This window comes from Aristolochia californica, unplaced genomic scaffold (assembly GCF_029961685.1).
Source record: "Aristolochia californica isolate CCGP_79_NKW_82.1479 unplaced genomic scaffold, dmAriCali1.0.hap1 SCAF_2, whole genome shotgun sequence".
NCBI lineage: Eukaryota > Viridiplantae > Streptophyta > Magnoliopsida > Piperales > Aristolochiaceae > Aristolochia > Aristolochia californica.
The window spans coordinates 49,989,387-50,008,545 of NW_027181881.1; the positions used below are offsets into that span (position 1 = coordinate 49,989,387).

The 19,159-nt window shown below is 40.0% G+C and overlaps 3 protein-coding genes across 4 annotated transcripts; 1 reads left to right on the plus strand and 2 right to left on the minus strand.

Moving 5' to 3' along the window:
- On the minus strand, window positions 1–7,187 carry LOC137955556 (protein transport protein SEC16A homolog). Of its 2 annotated transcripts, XM_068802553.1 has the most exons (14): window positions 7,083–7,187; window positions 4,961–6,888; window positions 4,541–4,861; window positions 4,090–4,194; window positions 3,889–4,011; window positions 3,576–3,749; window positions 2,824–2,949; window positions 2,582–2,716; window positions 2,206–2,333; window positions 2,020–2,131; window positions 1,616–1,933; window positions 1,346–1,480; window positions 958–1,259; window positions 1–865 (listed from the first exon to the last, which is right to left on the minus strand). In XM_068802553.1, the coding sequence occupies exons 2-14, from the start codon at window positions 6,611–6,613 to the stop codon at window positions 334–336; spliced, it is 4,164 nt and encodes a 1,387-aa protein (XP_068658654.1). In that variant the 5' UTR covers window positions 6,614–6,888; window positions 7,083–7,187; the 3' UTR covers window positions 1–333. The 2 variants fall into 2 exon arrangements, with proteins under 2 accessions (XP_068658654.1, XP_068658655.1); XM_068802554.1 differs by having other exon boundaries at window positions 3,579–3,749; window positions 4,961–7,187.
- An 831-nt stretch (window positions 7,188–8,018) lies between these two features.
- On the plus strand, window positions 8,019–14,962 carry LOC137956777 (DEAD-box ATP-dependent RNA helicase 27-like). The gene is made up of 12 exons (XM_068804399.1): window positions 8,019–8,537; window positions 9,499–9,684; window positions 9,787–9,972; window positions 10,050–10,133; window positions 12,356–12,397; window positions 12,758–12,826; window positions 12,922–13,221; window positions 13,742–13,780; window positions 13,919–14,023; window positions 14,183–14,251; window positions 14,355–14,480; window positions 14,570–14,962. Exons 1-12 carry the CDS (start codon window positions 8,172–8,174, stop codon window positions 14,747–14,749), a joined length of 1,752 nt encoding a protein of 583 aa, XP_068660500.1. The 5' UTR covers window positions 8,019–8,171; the 3' UTR covers window positions 14,750–14,962.
- A 108-nt stretch (window positions 14,963–15,070) lies between these two features.
- On the minus strand, window positions 15,071–18,937 carry LOC137956011 (uncharacterized). Its single transcript, XM_068803289.1, has 3 exons — window positions 18,604–18,937; window positions 16,497–18,126; window positions 15,071–16,285 (listed from the first exon to the last, which is right to left on the minus strand). The coding sequence occupies exons 2-3, from the start codon at window positions 17,840–17,842 to the stop codon at window positions 15,181–15,183; spliced, it is 2,451 nt and encodes an 816-aa protein (XP_068659390.1). The 5' UTR covers window positions 17,843–18,126; window positions 18,604–18,937; the 3' UTR covers window positions 15,071–15,180.
- Window positions 18,938–19,159: the final 222 nt, after the last annotated feature.

Below are 19,159 nucleotides of genomic sequence, written 5' to 3' on the forward strand. Positions count from 1 at the left end.
GATGGCAATCCGTTTCCTCCAATAAATCAACAAATGGAACTGTACAATGGGGCGCCCACATGTTCCGGTTGGCCGGCTTTCAAAAACAATTCAGGCGCTTGCGCCACCAGGCACTCACGCCTGGACGAGGTAATAAAGTACAAGAATACCGAATTCATCACAAAGCAGCATTCCCGCTTGTGAGTGTTCCTTCTGCTAAATAATACTCCATTGCTCACCCACCTTGCTTATGGAGGGAAGGCAAACTGGGGAATATGCTGAATAAGAAGCGGTTGACATATAAAACCAGAATAGTGATGGATATGATATAATACATTTCCTATCTGCACCGACTCAGAGCTCAACCTCTTGAAGATCATCCCCAAAACTGCCACCACCATTCAACCGCAAAGATGCATCATTCTGACGCAAGGATGATTCACTTCGCATAGTGGAAGGTGGTGAGCCCAATGCTCCTCCCAGAGGCTTTATTTCGGTTATACTATGGTTGTTCTTCAACATGTCGTAGCTTCCACTCCATGAAGCTGCTCGTGAACGAGAATGGAGAGAACCGTTGCCGTTCCGGAAAGGCTCTAGGCTCTTGTTCACTCCAGGAGTAATGTTGTCCATACTTGGGAACCGTTGCATTGGTGGCGTGGATGAAGATGGAAAGGATCGCTCTTTTGCTGCCGAGGTAGATGAATCCTCATGTGTAGAAATTTCCTGAGAACTTTCTGATGGAGGATCTGAAGGTGCGACCTCTGCAGATGTTGTGGGTGTAGGGACAAAAAATTTGGCACTGCCCACAGGTTTTGATGCAGGTACTGTAGGAGACTGGAATAAGTTTGTTGGAGTTCCTCCTCCTTTGTTGAATGTGTCGACATACCTGAAAGAGCAGATGGTATTGGGCTTCTTCAAGAAATTCATCTTCACCAGAATCATGATCTTGATAAGTAAAAGACAAAACAGAAATTTTACCTTGATCTAACACCCATCCGGCCACGAGCAGAGAACTGATTTGCAGGCGGAATACGTGGAATCGCTGGGTTGTGGTCTGACATATTTGCACTTTTAGATTCAAGAGCACCATTAGCAGGTGAAGTTTGAATCTGGCTTTTGAAGGCATTATTTATGTTGTAATCTGATGCACCATTCTGGAAAGTGGTTGTAGTGGGAGGGGGTGGCAAAGCAGCTTCATCTTCTGGTGGTTCTGCACCTTCTTCCACCCATCTCTTAAGTTTTTCGTCATAATAGAACTTGTTTTTCTCACCCAGTTTTGCCTACAGCAGCAAAGCGGTATATTAAGTGAAGATTTATAGTGAAAGAAAAATATGACTCATAAAATAAATAAAAATTTTGCAAGTACCTGACGATCTGACCGAGATCTTGAGACCCATCCCATTGTTTTCTGTAGGAGTTGTGAGCCCAAGCGTCCAAATCGAGATGGACCACCAGCAATAGCAGCTTTACCTCCAGAAGATGTTTCCTTTGAGTGATCAACCTATAGAGAAGAATGCGAGATGATAGCTCAAATACTACACATTGTTAACAAATTTCCAACCCAGCTGATTGATCAAACTGTTGGAATGAGAAAATAGAATCCCTGTCAAATTCGGTTGCTACAGAGGTCTCTAACCTGTTTTTGGCTTGTAGCGAAATCTGGCTCTGAAATGCTTCTATTGTGCATTGTCATTCTACTGCCATCACCACCTGTCCACTCACTGATGGGCTCCATTGATGCTGATGGCATCAATGATGACATAGCCATAGTGGACTGGCTCATTGCTACCTTTGGGACAGCAGAGTGGCTTTCACGCTCACTACCTTGGACACCATTTTGTGAAGTCGAAGGAACAGGTGGTGGGACCCCAATCATGCGGGAAATGGATCGATCAATAGACGTGAATAACTTCCCTACCAGTTTTCCAGGAGCTAAATTTGTGTTATATCCACCCTGCAAATTTATATTCAAAAGACATCAATACTCGACATCGATCTAAATGGAAGACATTGCTATGAAATTGGCAATCAGAATAATACCTGCTGATGGGTCCGGATACGCTCCTCAAGAGACGCTGCTAATGATTTCCATGTTTCCACCTCAGGGGCACGACCAGGATTTTTCAAAGTCTTTAACATCGCTTGACAGTACCTGAGTTGGACAAAACTAGCTAAGCAACAAGAGAAAAATTTAACTGAAGTACATAAAATCATCAGGTTACCAACCTCAATGAATCTGACAATTTTCCCACTTCAGCCAGCATATGTGCATATATAAACTTGTAAGGCTGAAAAGGTTGTAAGATATACTGAGAATTTCCCAACACCTTTGAATATTCGAACAACTCTGTCCTCTGTCCAAATCATCAAAATGTCAGATAGCTCTAACAATACATGATAAAGATGCAAAACATACCACATTTGTATTAGCAGATAATAGAAGACTTCTAGGAAGGATTGGTTTGGGAGAACTTTAACAGGAGGAACTGAGGAAGGGTGCTGGCTGTAGTGACTAACTAACATTGCAATAATTAAAGGAGCGAAGATTGCAAAATCCTCTCCAACAAGTACACAGAAGAAAACAAATAGTTTATCACTGGACCTGAATAGCCTCTGGTGTCACATAAGTTCGTGGATACTTCAAGTGGTCAGCACCAACAAGACAGAGTCTTGCACTGTCAGAATATGATTCAAAATTTGTTTCTGCCACTAAGTAGCAGGTGTGAGCAGCAGCTATCTGCATCATGACACTGGCATATAAGATTCTCATATATGCAGAACTACACAAAAAATAAATCACTACTTATAAGAAAAGAGAGAGAATAACACAACAGGAAGACAAACCTCCCCTCTCTCCCTCCATAGGTGATCTCCAAGACAAATAATCACGAGCTCGTCACCTTTTGTCCTATTAGCAGTAATGACAGCAAGGTTCTCTTCCCAATCATCCAGCATACCATTTATATACATCTATTCCAGAGGGAATAAACACTTCAGAAGGCATATTTAAGCCTAATAATAATAATAATAAATACAGAGAATTCATATTTTGATATTCAAATATCAATCATCACATTCAAATGCAGTAAGCATTTTAAGAGCCAGTTAAGTAGTTCCTATATCAGGAATTGCTGATCTGTAACTTAAGGTGCACCAGTAAGAGAGAGAGATAGAGACAGAGAGAAAGCAGAACTGTTCTTGCCTTCGGGTCCAACATCAAAATATTGTGGCATTTTTGTCATTAGGAAGAAATCAAAGCAATAAACTCTCTTGCTGCATGCTCCTTTCAGACAAGTTGTGTCAATTCTAGAATTATACAATCTAGTCATAGATTCTCATACAGAAAAGCCCAATTGAATAAAAAAACAGGATGTCAAGAGAGTATATGGAGAATAGAATTAAAATCAACAGATAAGAATCCAAAGTAAGTAGAACCTGAACAATTTAAGTTTTGAAGTAATAACTAGTACATCTTAGAGCAGCAACTGAAAAACCAAGGACACATTGATATAAATAGAATTTTTTTAATGCAAATTAACTAGCATTTTCAAATCTAACATATTGTAATGATCTTTATAGCTCAAATAACTGGGAACCACCTGCGTGGAATGTTGAGATGGAGCTACAGCACCCTGTAAATGGGCATTGACTGAAGTGATTGCAGAGAACACATCCCCAGGTTGTCCTGCAATTAGTAAGAATAATGTCCGCAGAGGTGACCCAGGTACAAGTTGACGATGAGACATTTGCCTCAAAGTATCAATGTAAGCCTGGAAAATCAGTAGAAAAGTATGACAAATCAAAAACCACTAGAAAGTAATTTAATCTCATGACAAAGAATTCTAAATATTATTCCATACTTTTCATGAAGAATTAGTTACATAATGATGCAAGTTGCAGTTACTGAACCTGCTCGCCAAGTTGTAATGCAAGAACAAGAGCAAGATTCCACAGCTGACCATCTACTGCACAATGAAGAGCCTCTTTCCTTCTTCCAGACACAAGAAGGTTCTGCACCTCAATTGCTGCTGCCTGAAACAGCTTATAAGTATTAATCCCTGTCATTTATTGTTTACAGCACAAAGAAACTGGGAACCATAGCGGAGATACCCTCATCTGTGATTCAGAAGGCAAATTCTGCAAACAATTTGTAACTGCACTCCTCCTAGCAGAGGCAAAGAGCTTTGTTACATCTGACTCCGGGCCATCAGCTTCCTATTAGAGTGAAAAGACAAGTAACTAACGAGGTGACTTTATATATACATAAAATACTTGAGTGGCTAAGTATTAGATTATTATTAAACAACTTTAGACAGTTATCATTAAATAAATAGGAAAGTAAATTTCATTTACACATTTTGCCATTGACCTAAATCAAATAGGATTCGCAATGACATCTGGTCACACAACCAAATACTTTTTATCATGGTCAATTAGTAAGACAGAAGACTCAGTGAAGCAGAAAGGCCAAATGTTAAACTAATGAGTGAAAGAAAACGACAGAGCCACTGCAATTGAAAAACTAAATAAAAGGCACATTACCAGAAGCCTCACATCTTACCAGCAACGACGAGTCAACACCAAAAGGTGACCTCAGTTTTCCATACTTCTGACAAGATATTTTCAGTAAAGAAAGAAGTAATCTAGTATGCTCTGCCTTTCTTGTGTCCAAATTAACAAAGACACTCTTTGCAATCTTCTCATCTATCCATTTATTTAATTCCTTGTATGCAACATTCCCACCAACAAGAGGGCCAGGAAATGCCTGTTGGCACAATGCAGAGAAGTATTCACATTCATCATGGACAGGGCGTGCAACTGTGGTTTTATCCACAACAATTTCTGCCAAGTTGAGGATGGAAATGGAGCCTCCTACAGAATCCTTCGGCCAGAACATAAACAAATCAAGACCTTCAGAGAACACAAAAAACTGCGACCAATAGATACAATGGGAGTTAGATGTTAGGTCCCAGAGCTATACCTGGTGGCTTCCATAAGTGGAGCTTGAAGAATAACTGCAGTCAGCTTTCATGACTATAAGTTTGCCTCCAAATCCAAATGAAACCAATGTATGCAGTGGGCGGCCAGCAGAAGACCTCCCTTCTACGGGAGTATAAGATGTGCGAGCAGCTGTTCCGGACTGATATTGCTCCTGAGAATAACTCACTGACATCTGATTACCATAGTAATCAGGGGAGAAATGTTTTGGCTGGCTCTGTTCAATAGTTTGTTGACTGTACCGGTATGTGTTATCAGAGGAAGCAAAGTTTTGGAAGCCTGTCCCACTATCATTCCTGCCAAAGCCATTACTCACTTGCCCATACATCGAATCACTTTCAACAGGTTTAAAACCCATCTGGTGCTCTTCATAGCTACGTGTGGGCACTGTTGAACCGTAAAAGTTTCCCACTGATGCAGTGCTACTTGACACAGCTGGCTGAGGTTGCCAGGTGCTGTAACCATAGTGACTAGTGGAGTCACTCCAATTCCCAGAATGACCTTGATTATCCTGTCCCTGGGAATTATATTGTTCAGTTTGACTTATTTCACCATATGCAGCACCTGAAGAAGCATCAAGAACTCCCATCTGGTGGTTATTAGTTGTAGATTCTGTAGGAACAGCTGAAATGTAAGAGTCTAATGAGCGCCATTCCAGCACTATCGTGTCATAATACCAGCCAGGGTACTGAGGGTCAAACACCATGTGTGCTGGGTATTCATTGGCTCCTTGAGAAGCTTGGTTCCAATCAGAGACACTGGCAGTGGTTGCGCTATCAACTATAGTCCCTACGACTGACTGGGCTGTCTGTTGCAAATAAGAAACTTCGGTTTGCTGATTTGAAGAAACAAACCCATCCCCAACCAGAGTCTTGTCATGGAAATCCTCTTCAGCAGTTCCTGTTGTATTGTAGCCATCGATTTGATGCCACTGACCTGTGATTGCATCATAACGCCAACCAGGATAATGACTCTCCCAGTACTCACTATTGAATGCATCCTGTCCATCTGTTGTATGTGCCACCCTTTCTCCATCAGCTTGAGTATTTTGGTCAAAATAAACATAAGATGTAGTTGAATTAGGTATTGGCTTTTCTGTTGTCTCGGTGATGGGCTCTTCATTGCCCTTTAGCTCATCTACCAAGCTCTCAGGTAGACTGCTAAAGAAATCTGAAAATGATCCAGATGCATTATTATCCTGTTGGCTCCGATCAGTATAAAAAGAACTCCACTGGACTTCCTTGATGTTGGTTGTGAGGGATCCACCACTTCTACTTGTGTCAGAATCTGAAACTGTTTCTGGTTTGGCAGATGAATCATTAGACTCTATTACAGTATCAACGGCTACAGGACTGGGAGAAACGAAGGAGATGCTCTCTTCTGAAACCAAAATATCCCTTTCCGGAACCTCAGAAGGAGGTGCCACAATTTTTGATGGATCCTCTTCAGACGCATCCTCCAATATTGAACCCATGTCTCCAATGCTTAGATTAGCAAAGGCTTTTGCACCATCGGTTTCAATTATGCCTTCTGTGGAACTCTTTTGGGATTCTGTGATTCCCAAATCGTCATCCACAAGCTTATCAAAGAAGTCTTTGTCTGTTTGATCCTCCACCTGAAATGGAGGAGTTGCCATCGAATAGCAGAGAAAGCCCTAAAGCCTAAAAGTCACCTTCCACAACTCTGACTGCGACAATACTCAATGAATATTCAGCAGAATTCGCCCTAAGATCGATGAGTTGGACATCAAAGTCTACCATCGCTGCATCCTAAAGCCGTAATTTGAAGCCAATCTCTGTTGCCAACTTTACACATAATCGATATGGTATCCTTTAGCAAATAACACAAAATCCAGATCGGGAATCCGGAATAACAGTAACTTTAGGGGTCAGAACGAACGGATCTACAAGACTAAATACAGAAATAAGGTTGTCATGACAGATTCATCATACAAGAAGCTCGAACCGAGAAAGATCTAAGGTTCTTCGGGCGCCTACAACTAGAACAGAGGACAGAAAAATCTCTACAATCGGAATGCAATCCCTCTAACCGAAAACCAGCAATCGATTTTACATAGAATATGTAAAGTAGAAAAAGCGACTCACCTCCCAATTTTCTAAATATCCGATCGATCAGAGAGGGAGGAAACCGATGAACACAGAGAACAAACCCTCGATTTCGCCACAGCCGACATATCACCTCTCATCAAAGTATCGTTATTTCCTTCGGTTTTGTTTATTCGATTTTCTCCCGTTTATTTTATTTTTATTTACCGCCAGATCCCACCGTAAATCGAGTCTTGTGTTTAAGAAGTATTCTCGGTAAGAGGAACGGCAGTGACCTGACCCACAATCAGACCGAACTGACTTACACATTAATCATGTACCCGACCCACAATATATCTTACATTTGGAGGGACATAGCCGTAGGGGTGGCTTTATCTTAGTACTCCGACCTCGATTTGAAGCGACATACGAACCGAATTCGAACCTATATATAAACTCCAGTTCAACCACTGAGCCCTTAACCGAGTTTGAGCTAAAACGGGTTCAAATTCCAACTTACATTTAAAACAAAAAAAAAAATATAATAAATAAATAAATAAAAATATATTATGATGAACTTAATACTATTATGAATATATTTAAATAATATATTTATATTTAAAATTATTAATTATGTTTAAAAATATTAATTTAGGATTAGTCAACCCAACATGCATAAGTGAAGCATAGCTGAGCCCAAGCGACCTATTTCTAATGCGTGACGACTCTATTTAGTCAAGCTATGAAGCCAAACTGAAGCGTCCCATGTAGCTGAGCCCAAGCGACCTATTTCTGATGCGTGACGACTCATGTCTCATACTTGATAACGTCTATTGGCCTTTTGTACCAGCACTAAACAAGGTCACACTTATATGTACATGTTATTATTAGGGGGTATGCTTACAAAGCGTACGATATTCCAGAAAACAAGATGGACGGCTAATAACAGCAGTCGGCCAGTTGAGGTAAACCCTCCACTCCTCTACGTTAGGGTTTTTAAGTCAGAATTGGTGAGATTGACGATCTAGCGTTTTGGTTGCTCTGCTCCAGTGACGAAGACGAGCAGCGAAAGATCGTCGCAGAAGTCGACTAGAAAGCATAGAGAAGCGGGAAGTACCGTGACAGAAAAACAAGTCGACTTTCGCAGCCATGTCGGATGCAGAAGAAATTCCCAATGGTGGTGAGTTGAAGAATAGGAAGAAGAATAAGAACAAGAAGCAGAAGAGAAAACACGCAGAGGAAAATACAACTGAACGGGATGATGTAGCAGCTACTTCCGAAGCTCAGGTGAATGAATGCGATAATGAAAACGGGTCCGTCGAAGAACTCGAGACCGAGAATGGTAAATCCTCCAGAGAAGATAAGGAAGAAGTGGAGGCGGAGGGGCGCAGACCGAAGAAACAGAAGGTTCAGACTGGATCCGGAATAATGAGTTCGGAGCCTTTTTCGAATTTGAAAGTATCCGAGCTGACGATGAAGGCCATCGGAGAGATGGGATTTGTGAACATGACTCAGGTGCCTTTGTGCTATCACTTTGTTTCGTTATTTCGTGTGTGTGTTTAATCTCTTCATCTGGAGATTAAAAACACACACCTTTTAATTCATCACTCTAACCTAAAGAGGCGTACATATAATTGAAAAGAAAAGAAGTCCTCACAAGCATATTTATTGATATAGTTCTGGATTCGAATTCTAAATTTGTTAAGACTGTCATACACTCTGGTTTCTTTGAACGAAGTTGAGTCAGTGAATAGAAGAAAGTGACTTCTTTTCGCCTCTATAGTTTCATTTCAATGCTAGCTGTTTAAAACTTGTTCCTTAAGCCATTACTTGGGTGGAGCCGTGTTAGTGGTGATTTTGATTGACTTGCCGGATTTAATTGCTTTGTTTGTTGTCCCATTTTATATCTGTTTGTTTTTTCCCATTTTGATTGTTTGTTGCGTGATCTAACGATAGAATTTAGTTTGGAGAAGTGGTTATACACACACAGAATGTATCTCAAGCACCTATGAGACTCGAGTCCAAGCCTTCACATTATAAACATCCTCATTTCGCCATTGAGCCAAAGGCTCAATCCAGATTCTAACCTAGGATTAGAATCTATTCGTGGAAGTAAAGGGAAGGTGGAATCAGGGAGTCATGATAAGTGCACTTACTGAAAATTTCTTACCTCCCAACTTGTAGCATTCTATGGAAATTCTTATTTTCTGATATGAAGTATAGAATCATTTAATAGCCATATGTTATTGTTGTTGTTGTTGTTTTTCAAAGTAAATCATTCAATTGTAGTGCCCCATTTCAGCTTTTCTACTGAAATTCTGTAATATCTAATCACCTGTAGGCATGTTCTTGTTCTATGTAATGGTTGTCAAATCAAAAGGCAGTCTTGGTATCCAAATATTGTGATGCTTTTGTAAAACTGAGGACTGAATTGAGAGTTGTTTGTGTAATATAATCAAATTGGCTTTTGATGCAGATCCAAGCAAGATCAATACCACCACTTTTGGAAGGTCAAGATGTTCTTGGTGCGGCAAGGACAGGTTCTGGAAAGACCCTTGCGTTTCTGGTGCCGGCTATTGAGTTATTGTATAACATCCAATTCTCTGCTCGTAATGGAACTGGTGTAGTTGTCATCTGCCCAACAAGGGAGCTTGCCATACAAGTAACATTTTGTTTCATTTCCATTATTACATTTTCTTTTATGAAAGATCACATTTGGATACAAGTTTCTATTTTTGTTCCTTAATTCCCTTATTTCTGACAGACACATGCTGTGGCAAAGGATCTTCTCAAATACCACTCTCAGACATTAGGTTTAGTTATTGGGGGTGCAGCTCGAAGGGGAGAAGCAGAGAGGTTGGTAAAAGGTGTAAACCTTTTAGTGGGAACACCTGGGAGGCTTCTGGACCATCTTCAGAACACCAAGGGTTTTATTTATAAAAATTTAAAGGTAAATAGAATGTCTTTTCTTGAAAGTTTAGTGTCATTGCTCTGATTTGTACTCTTAAGCATCTGTCATACATGCAGTGTCTCGTGATAGATGAAGCTGACAGGATATTGGAAGCAAATTTTGAGGAAGAAATGAAACAGATTCTCAAAAATCTCCCAAAGGTTAGTAGTGATTTGCCTAATCTGGTATTAATTCAATATTGTAACAACCTGGTGGCCTTTTGTTGACAAAGTTACTTCAATTGCCTTGTATTTTAAGTTAGAAGTTGCTCATTATTGGAAAGTAGGAGTCATATGGTACACGGGTTTGACTTTTTTCCTTTATCTTGTAATTTCACCATTGTGTATATTTTGGTTCTTGATTCTTCTATTCGGGTAAGATTTGACATGTTATGCTTTCTAGTATCAGTGTATCAGTGCAATGCTTGTGGATTTCATTTGTTTGCATTATATTCAGTGTTTTGCCCATCTTAATTTGGGGCTGGAACCCATTCAAGACATGGGTACAAGTAACCATGTTGAACAGGCAGCCAGCTTGGAGCTGAAGCCCAGATCTGAAGCCGGGCAATAAGCCCAGATCTGATTGATCTAGACTGGTTCTTGGCAGATCTAAATGTGCTTCGCCTTGTCAAAAAGGGTCTGAGTTTGAATCTGACTTGTTAGAAATTTATCCAGATAGGACCTAGACAGGATTTACCGAGTCTGACCCCTTCCAGGCCAAATGCATTGTCTGACCATTGGGGGTAGTCTAGAATATGATGATACCAATACATACATTTTATTTTTCAAAATCACTCCCATAAAATCTTTCTGTTTTATATTAAGCAGATATTAATAATTTGTTATATTTTATATGAACTATAACAACAAATGTACTGTTATTTTATGTTTATCATTATATTATTTCGTTTTGTTCAATGGTTCGTCCTTGTGTAAAGAAACTTTATGTTTTAAAGACATTGTTTAAATAAAGTAGTATAAAACTCTACTCCAGTACGAATACGCTCCGAATCTGATCCAGACCTTTCTTGCTGGGTTGAACATGTTCCATGGGGGTTTTCTAGTGTGAGCTCTTGGGTTCAAGTATTACTATGGGTAAGGGTTTGTGTGCATGTGTAATCAACATTCAAAAAGGGGTCCTGAAGCCGTTTTTGATATGTTGAAAGTTCAACTGGACAAGGCCTAAATTATAGAGGGGCTTAACCCAGATCCAACACAATTCCAGGCTTAATTGGAGTGAATCTGCCCATTCATCCCATCCAAGGCAATTAGGGCAAACTGCAGATGGTTATTATTGCTATTTTTATTTTGGATTGTTGAAAACCTTACCTTGTAAGACTTGAACCAAAGACCTCACACTAAAAAACTCTCCTTGTCTCCATTGAGCCAAACTGCAGATTATATTGTTCTTTATCTAATCTTGAATGCAAAATGGAGAGAACTTTTTGATAAACCTTAGACAATGTGGAACTTAAAAACAACAGTTTTATGGATGGTAGATTATTGAATATAAGTGTTGGCTGATTCATGCTGAAAACCCTTGACTGAAGCTGAGAATCAACAAATCCTGATTTTGATGAATCATGAATTGAAGTTGTCAAATTATGGCTATGTTTTTTATATTACACTAGGGGGACAGTTGGGTAGGTTGTGGTGGGGCTTATGGAGAGCCTCCAAGTCTTCCTTCAGAATGATGTCTTTCAAGATCTACCTCCAGACCAAGTCTTTGCGATGTCTGTGTTCATTAGCACTGGGGTGTGCTGAGGGTTACAGTCCTATTAAAAAACCTATTTAAGAATAAAGTTTTAAATTACATAAAAGTAATATCCCAGTGGAGGGCTATAAATATGCGGAGAAGAGTCCCTGTGAGCAGTATCAATGAATCCAGCCTTCATGTTCCCTGTTAGCGTTTTTCTCCCCACTCCTTCCCAAATATATAAACAGTACCCTTTTGATGGTTTGGTGACCCAACAGTCTGTGTCTAACTTAAATTGTGTAACTATACACAAAGTATCAATATCTGAATCTGGACTGCATGAAGCTTTGATTGTTATTTTGGAGGAAAGCTCCAATCACTTTTTAGTTATTCGATTTTCTTAATGTCTTGAGAATTTCATTATACATCTGACATATTTAAATGCTTCACAAATTAATGTATGATGTGCCAAGAAGATCTATTATTAAAATAAAAAACTGGATAAAAGTGAAAGACGAATCTGATGCTACATAGAGTGCTTGACTGTCTGAGGTTGACTTTTCTGCTTCAATCTTATTTAGCAACCAAGTATTTTGTCCGGGCCTTCTTATGATAAAACATTTACTTAATGCACTTTTTTATTTGGTACATCTGTTGTTTTTCTCATTGGGGGGTGTTCTCTGTGCAGGAGAGGCAGACGGCTCTCTTTTCTGCTACTCAAACTCAGCAGGTCTGTAATTCTCATTCAAATATAACACCTTATTTCTGAATGGTGTTCAAATATGATGACTTATCATTAAAATAGAAGTAGCATAATTGTTACCTGCACGCTGTTTTGATACCAAACAATTGATTACTTAAATGGGACTGGATTTGTCTTTTTTTTTTTCCCCTCCTTCTTTTGGCTTGTGGAGAGAGGGTTCGATTTTGAGACAGAGCAGATGTTGTCATGAGTTCACAGGGGTTGTATATTATTTGTGTATTTGTTTATTTTTCTTCCTCACTTTCATCTTGTTAGTATTTGATTTATTTTACAACTGTGTTAACCTCCCCAACAAGACTTACTAAAAAAAAAAAAAATATCCTGCAGGTTCAAGATCTTGCTCGCCTGTCACTGAAGAATCCTATTTATATTGGAGTTGATGATGGAAGGTCAAAGGTATCATTCTCTATTTTTATACATGAAAGCACATATAAGAAGCTACCTTTATTATTAATGCAGAGAACCGGACTGACAAGGTATGACTTATGCAGGCCACAGTGGATGGGTTGCAGCAAGGATACTGTGTTGTGCCTGCTGCTAGGAGATTTATATTATTGTATTCCTTCTTAAAGAGAAATCTCTCAAAGAAGGTCATGGTGTTTTTCTCTTCTTGTAACTCTGTCAAGTACCATTCAGAGCTTCTAAGGTACATTCATGTTGAGTGTTTTGATATCCATGGAAAGCAAAAGCAGCAGAAGCGGACTTCCACCTTCTTTGACTTTTGCAAGGCAGAGAAGGGGATCTTGTTATGTACAGATGTAGCTGCTCGTGGGCTTGATATTCCAGCAGTGGTACATTTCTTCTTCCAAGTTTTATCTCATTCCTTTATCCTACTTCAATGAGTTACTTATTTGCTTCTGTTGCAAAAGTCTTTCATGGGTGAAATCAGTCATGTGGTCCATAGTAGATGCTCTTGAAAATGTAGTAGCCTGCCAACGATTCCTATTTGTAGCGTGATCTTGTTGCTGACAGGGCTTTTTTCACTTTCAGACAAATAAGGACACTATTCTCTACTTAAACATTTAATGTAGAGTCATTCTTATGGTTGATCTCCTTTCTTCTTTAGCAATTTATAGCGTGTGCTTACATCATTGCATGAACGTTGCTTCGGTATCATCTTGAAGAACTTAAAAGCACTGCATATGATGCATGGTTTAGGATTTTTTTAGAGTACTTTAAATGAATCGACAAGGAGACTGAACAACATACTTTTGCATCATGTTATTGTTGAGAATAGTGCTACATTGGCAGTAGTTGGATGTCTTTTGTCTTAAAATGAACTAATTCTCCATATTTTTTGGTTGTTCATAGGACTGGATTGTGCAGTACGATCCTCCAGATGAGCCTAAGGTTTGTATAAAAAATCTGTGTTTATTTTGAGTTTGTTTGTTAGTTGTGTTTTTTAATAAAAATTTTTAGACAAATGGTCTATTTTTGGTTTTTGATTCTTGTACTCTTATGATAGATTTTATTTTGTATTATTTTCAGGAGTATATACATAGGGTTGGCCGGACAGCACGAGGAGAAGGTGGTAAAGGACATGCGTTGCTGTTTTTAATGCCGGAGGAGCTCCAGTTTCTACGATACTTGAGGGTATAGTATCCATTTAGTGCTTTTATTTTGCATAAGAAAGTCCCAATTTACTTTGCCCATGTTATTAAATCACATGACATCCTCTTGTTTAATATTCGTACACGATTTTGAAGCTTTTTTATTATTGTTTTTGTTCATTTATTTTTCTTTCAATTTCAGGCAGAAAAAGTGCCCGTAAAAGAATATGAATTTGATGAAAAGAAACTAGCAAATGTGCATTCCCACCTGGTATGTTCCATCCAATGGCAGCAGGCCTTTCTATGTTGCTTCATTTTTCCTTAAATAAACAAACTACTGTTCCTTGAATTTGACAAACGGGCAAAAAATGCAGGAAAACTTGGTAGCAAAAAATTATTATCTGAATAAGTCAGCAAAGGAAGCCTACAGATCATATCTACTAGCCTACAATTCGCACTCTATGAAGGACATCTTCAATGTTCATCGCCTTGATCTCCAGGTAAGAACATATTCCACTCGGGGAATACTTCTTTTAAGGTGTGTTCAGTGCATAATGAGCTGTTTGGTTTTTGTTCGATGTAACTCCAGGCCATTGCTGCTTCTTTCTGCTTCACGAACCCTCCGAAGGTGGAGCTTCATATAGAGAGCAATGCCTCCAAGTTCAGAAAAAAGACGCGAAAAATTGAGGGTAGCCGCCATGGAATCAGTGGAAGCAACCCTTATGGGAGGCAGAAGAGGGATGACGACAGACAGTTTGTTCGGAGTTAGTAGCGTTTGATGCAGTAACAGCAATTTTGTCTAGTTGTTGCTGTCGTTCTTTAAGTGAGCCATTTCACAAGTTGCTCTTCTCTTTCCTATCCAACACTTGATTTTGTACCAATTATAAGAAACCGTAGCTGTATTTATAACATTGTAATCGAGATACAGTTATTTCAGTAAAAGTTGATGTCGGGGGTAAAAAAATGAGTAGCAAGTCCTATTTTAAATTTACAATAATTCTGATCCTATTATTTTTTTGTTTATTTACCTAGAAATGGTAAATAAATATAAAAATTAGTAAAATATATAATATATAATTATTACCCGAAGATGATAAATAAAAATGATCCAAATACATATAAAGAAGTAAATTGCTTTTGTTCCATGTCGGTTTAAAAATGAATGGCAAAAATCAGGTAAAAGGAGGAGCTCGTTCACAGTCACCTTCCATCCAGGATACCGAGGGAAGAGTCTGAATAAACTGCGGAGACTTCGTCACTCTGCTTAGCGGTAGAGGGTTCTGAAGGAGTAAGAAGACTGGGAGAGATCGCGGAATTGTAAAAAAATGTTTCCGAATCAGGAGGCATTTGCAACGCATCAGTTTCCCCTTCCAACATGTTCACCACGTCATTCATTGAGGGCCTCTTGGAGGGGTCAGGTCGGATGCATGAGAGACCCACTAGAATCATCTTTCTGGCTTCTTCTCCCTCTGCAATACCTGCAATTCCTCCCAATCCGAGTCCAGGATGCGGTTGTCGATTCACATTGTTGCAAACCCATTCTAACAAATATCTATCGTGGGGATCCTCTGTTGTCCTATCCACGGGCTTCTTTCGTACAGCCATTTCTAGCAGCAGCACCCCGTAGCCGTAAACGTCGGATTTAGTAGTGCCTCTCTCACCCAGAAGATGTTCAGGAGCGATGTACCCGTATGTTCCTCTGACCATGGATGTCCGTGAGCTTGAATTACGCCATGGCCGAGCAAGCCCGAAGTCGCTGATTTTCGGGCAAAGGAACTCGTCTAAGAGAATGTTTGTGGGTTTTATGTCGAAATGAACAATTCCTATGCTGCAACCATGGTGTAAGTATTGGAGACCTCTTGCGACACCAATTGCAATCAGAAGTAGCTGTTCCCATCCCAGAGGATATTCACCTTCTGAGTGGATGAACCTGTTCAGGGATCCGTTGGGCATGTACTCATACACAAGAGCTCTGCAGGAACTCTCCAAACAGAAACCCACAAGACTTATAACGTTAACATGGTAAGTCCTCCCAATCGTCTCCACCTCCCTCATGAATTCCTCTTCACCGTACACAGATACGGGGATCTTAATGGCAACCCAACGACCGTCAGGAAGCCTCCCCTTGTATACGGTACCGAAGCCACCATTCCCAAGGACATGGTCGAATGTGATCCATTGTTTGATCTCTGAATATTTGTACTGTTTCAAACCAATGGGTCCAATAACATCTAAAATGCTGTTTGCTTGAGTTTGTTTTGGTTTCCGCTTCCAGAAGAAGAACCGCTTTTTATATGAGACAGTCCTGTGAAAAGCAACAGGGTTAGAACAAGAATTGCTTGCAATGCTCTTTACCTCTGATTTGAATAGAAACAGGGTTAGAACAAGAAACATTCGGAGCTTGGCTTATCCTCTTACTGGGATGTTTTCTAAAAATAAAAACCGAACCCTTCTATATATAAGAAAATAAAAAAGGCCTAAATTTGAATTTCTGTACGAGAAGAATCTGAATATACCTGCGTTCAGGGGATCTCTTACTGCGGGCTTTTGAGTTATTTCTATTTGTTATAGGTTCCGTTAGCTCCGATTTCTGAAGGCTTTCACATACTTTTTTCTCCTTCTCCTCGTCTGCATTTCCCCCTTCTGTATTACCTTTCTGTAAGATCTCTTCTTCTAATGCCACCCCGTCTTCTGCTCCTTCTAACAAAGATATCCTACTTCTGGCTTCCACATTTGGCGCACTGACTGAAAGACTCTTCTGCTTGCTGATCTGCATATCCTTTGATTTTTCTCTGTTTTCAGTTTCTGTCTTGCCCTTGTTCTTCCTCGTTTCATCATCTGAAAATCTCCTTTGCAGTAGCCCAGAAGAACCTTCTGTATTTATGTGGTTATCTATTCTCCCCTGACTAAATTGTTCTTGCCTCTCATCTCCTTGAAGTTTAACACTAGTTTCGAAACTCTGTTTCATCATGTCACTAGGTGGTCCTCTCCCACATGTTTTTGCAGAATGACCTTGGAGAAGACAATGAGTACAGTAGGAGGGCATGTTTTCATAGGTAATTTCTTGCCCAAAACCCCTTTTGCCAAATCCTATCCAGAGCCTCTTAGGAAGCTCCTTGAGAAGATCAACCTCAACACACACTCTGGCAACATTCGTTCGAGTCATTTTTCTCGTTGCCCCGTCCATGGCAAGGACTTTCCCAACCAAGCCAGCAATCTTGAACAAAAATTCTTCTTGGAAAAGGACTACAGGGAGGGAATGGAATGAAACCCAGACTGCAGCCAAAGATGGCTCCTCCCTGTCGGAGGTCCTGAAAAAAGGGCTCCATTTGAAAACCTTCATTAGACTTCCTTTGATGAACCACCGCTTTCTTGCCCAAACGTGGACCATATCCAACTGGTTTTCTAATCTCAGAAACACATGAGAAGGATCAAGCAGTGTAACTGACCATTCACCTTTGAGCTTCAGTTGATCGCCGATCCATTCTCTGATGAGGGCCAAGGGAGGTCTTGAGCCCGGGAACCTCCCAACAAGGCAGTGTTTGAACTTCTCCGCTCGCGAATTGACAAGAGACTCGTCAAAGAATATTGCAGGCTCACCTTCACGATCTGCGGTTTTCCTTGCTGGAGTTTCTATCCTCTTACTCGTCCTTGTTGGTGAGGGTTTAGGATTTGGAGCAGCAGATTTAGGGCGGATATCAGCAGCTTTAGGTTTGTTGTAGAAGGATTTGAGCACCCAGTCCTTGGTTGACGCCTTTCCTTTTTTCCGACTATCGGGAGATGAGAGCGTCCTAATGGGGATTTTCCTGGATTTGGAATAATCGATGGTCGATTGATTATAGATTCTATTTGAGAAGTCCATACTTTTCTTCCCCAAAAGGAATCGTTACTGCTCTCTCCTTATCTCCGCTAATGGTGGTTGTCACTTGTCAGAAATCTCAGGATTTGGAAGCCGAGGCGGTTGAAGCTTTGGAATGATAGCAGGGAGGGAGGAAGGGTATGGCCAGAAACTGAAACGAAGCTCCATGATCCTCGATCACCCTCTGGTGGAAGTTGCCAATGAGTTTCTGGAAGTCAACTTTGCGGCTGCTCATCCGACTCTGCACGTTTTGCCTTCGGATAGGTCTCTCCCGGCAAAATCCTTACCTGATTGACGCGTTTCCAGATTTTAAAGGATGGCATAATTTAATTTTTATGAAGTAATTATACAACATTCATAATAAAAAAAAAATTAAAGACTAATCTGAAAGAATTGTTATCAAATTATCCAACATTTATACTTTAATATAATTACTTAAAACAACAGAAAAAATCATCTTCCACTAAACTTATCTTAAACTAAAATGAAATTTATAAAAAATTAAAATAACTCTCAAACATGAAGAGGAACTGCTTCCGATATCAAACCAATAAACCTTACATAAACCTTGTGAACAAACATTTAGATAGTATAAGAATTGTAGATCACCGATTGATTCTGTGTTGAAAGCCAACGGAGGTTTTATCAAATATTTAGTTAATATAATTCAAAAGACCGTAAACCAGGTGGACGGAATTATCTGCTCTGACAGGTCTAGGTCTAAGTCTATTTGAAACCCACAGAAAATAAAAAAAGTGCCTTACAAATCACTTCCAGAAATTAGGGGCATGGAGCTGCATTCATCTTTCCCTCAAGGGAAGAGTCTGAATAAACTGTTGCACCTCCGTTCCTCTGCGCACTGTTGAAAGGTTCTGAACGAGCATTTACAGAAAGATTCGGAGAGAACTGCAATCGATTAGTATATCCTTCCAATGACGGTAGGCATTTGTAGCTCATCTACTCTTCCTTCCAGCATCTGCACCACCGCGTTCATCGAAGGCCTGACCTGTCCCTGGGGTCAGCTCGAATACACCATAAACCCACTAGAACCATCTTTCTAGCCTCCCCTTCCTCTGCAACACCCAAAATTCCTCCCAATCCAAGTCCATGGTGCGATTCGCGAATAACATTTCTGCTAACCCAATCTAGTCAATATCTGTCTTGGTGGTTCTCTGCTGTCTCATCTACGGGAGTCCTTCGTACAACCATTTCTAGCAGCATCACCCCATAGCTGTAAACGTCCGACTTAGAGGTGGATCTCTTACCCAGAAGATGTTCAGGAGTGACGTAACTCTGTGTTGTCGTTTCTGCGCTACCACC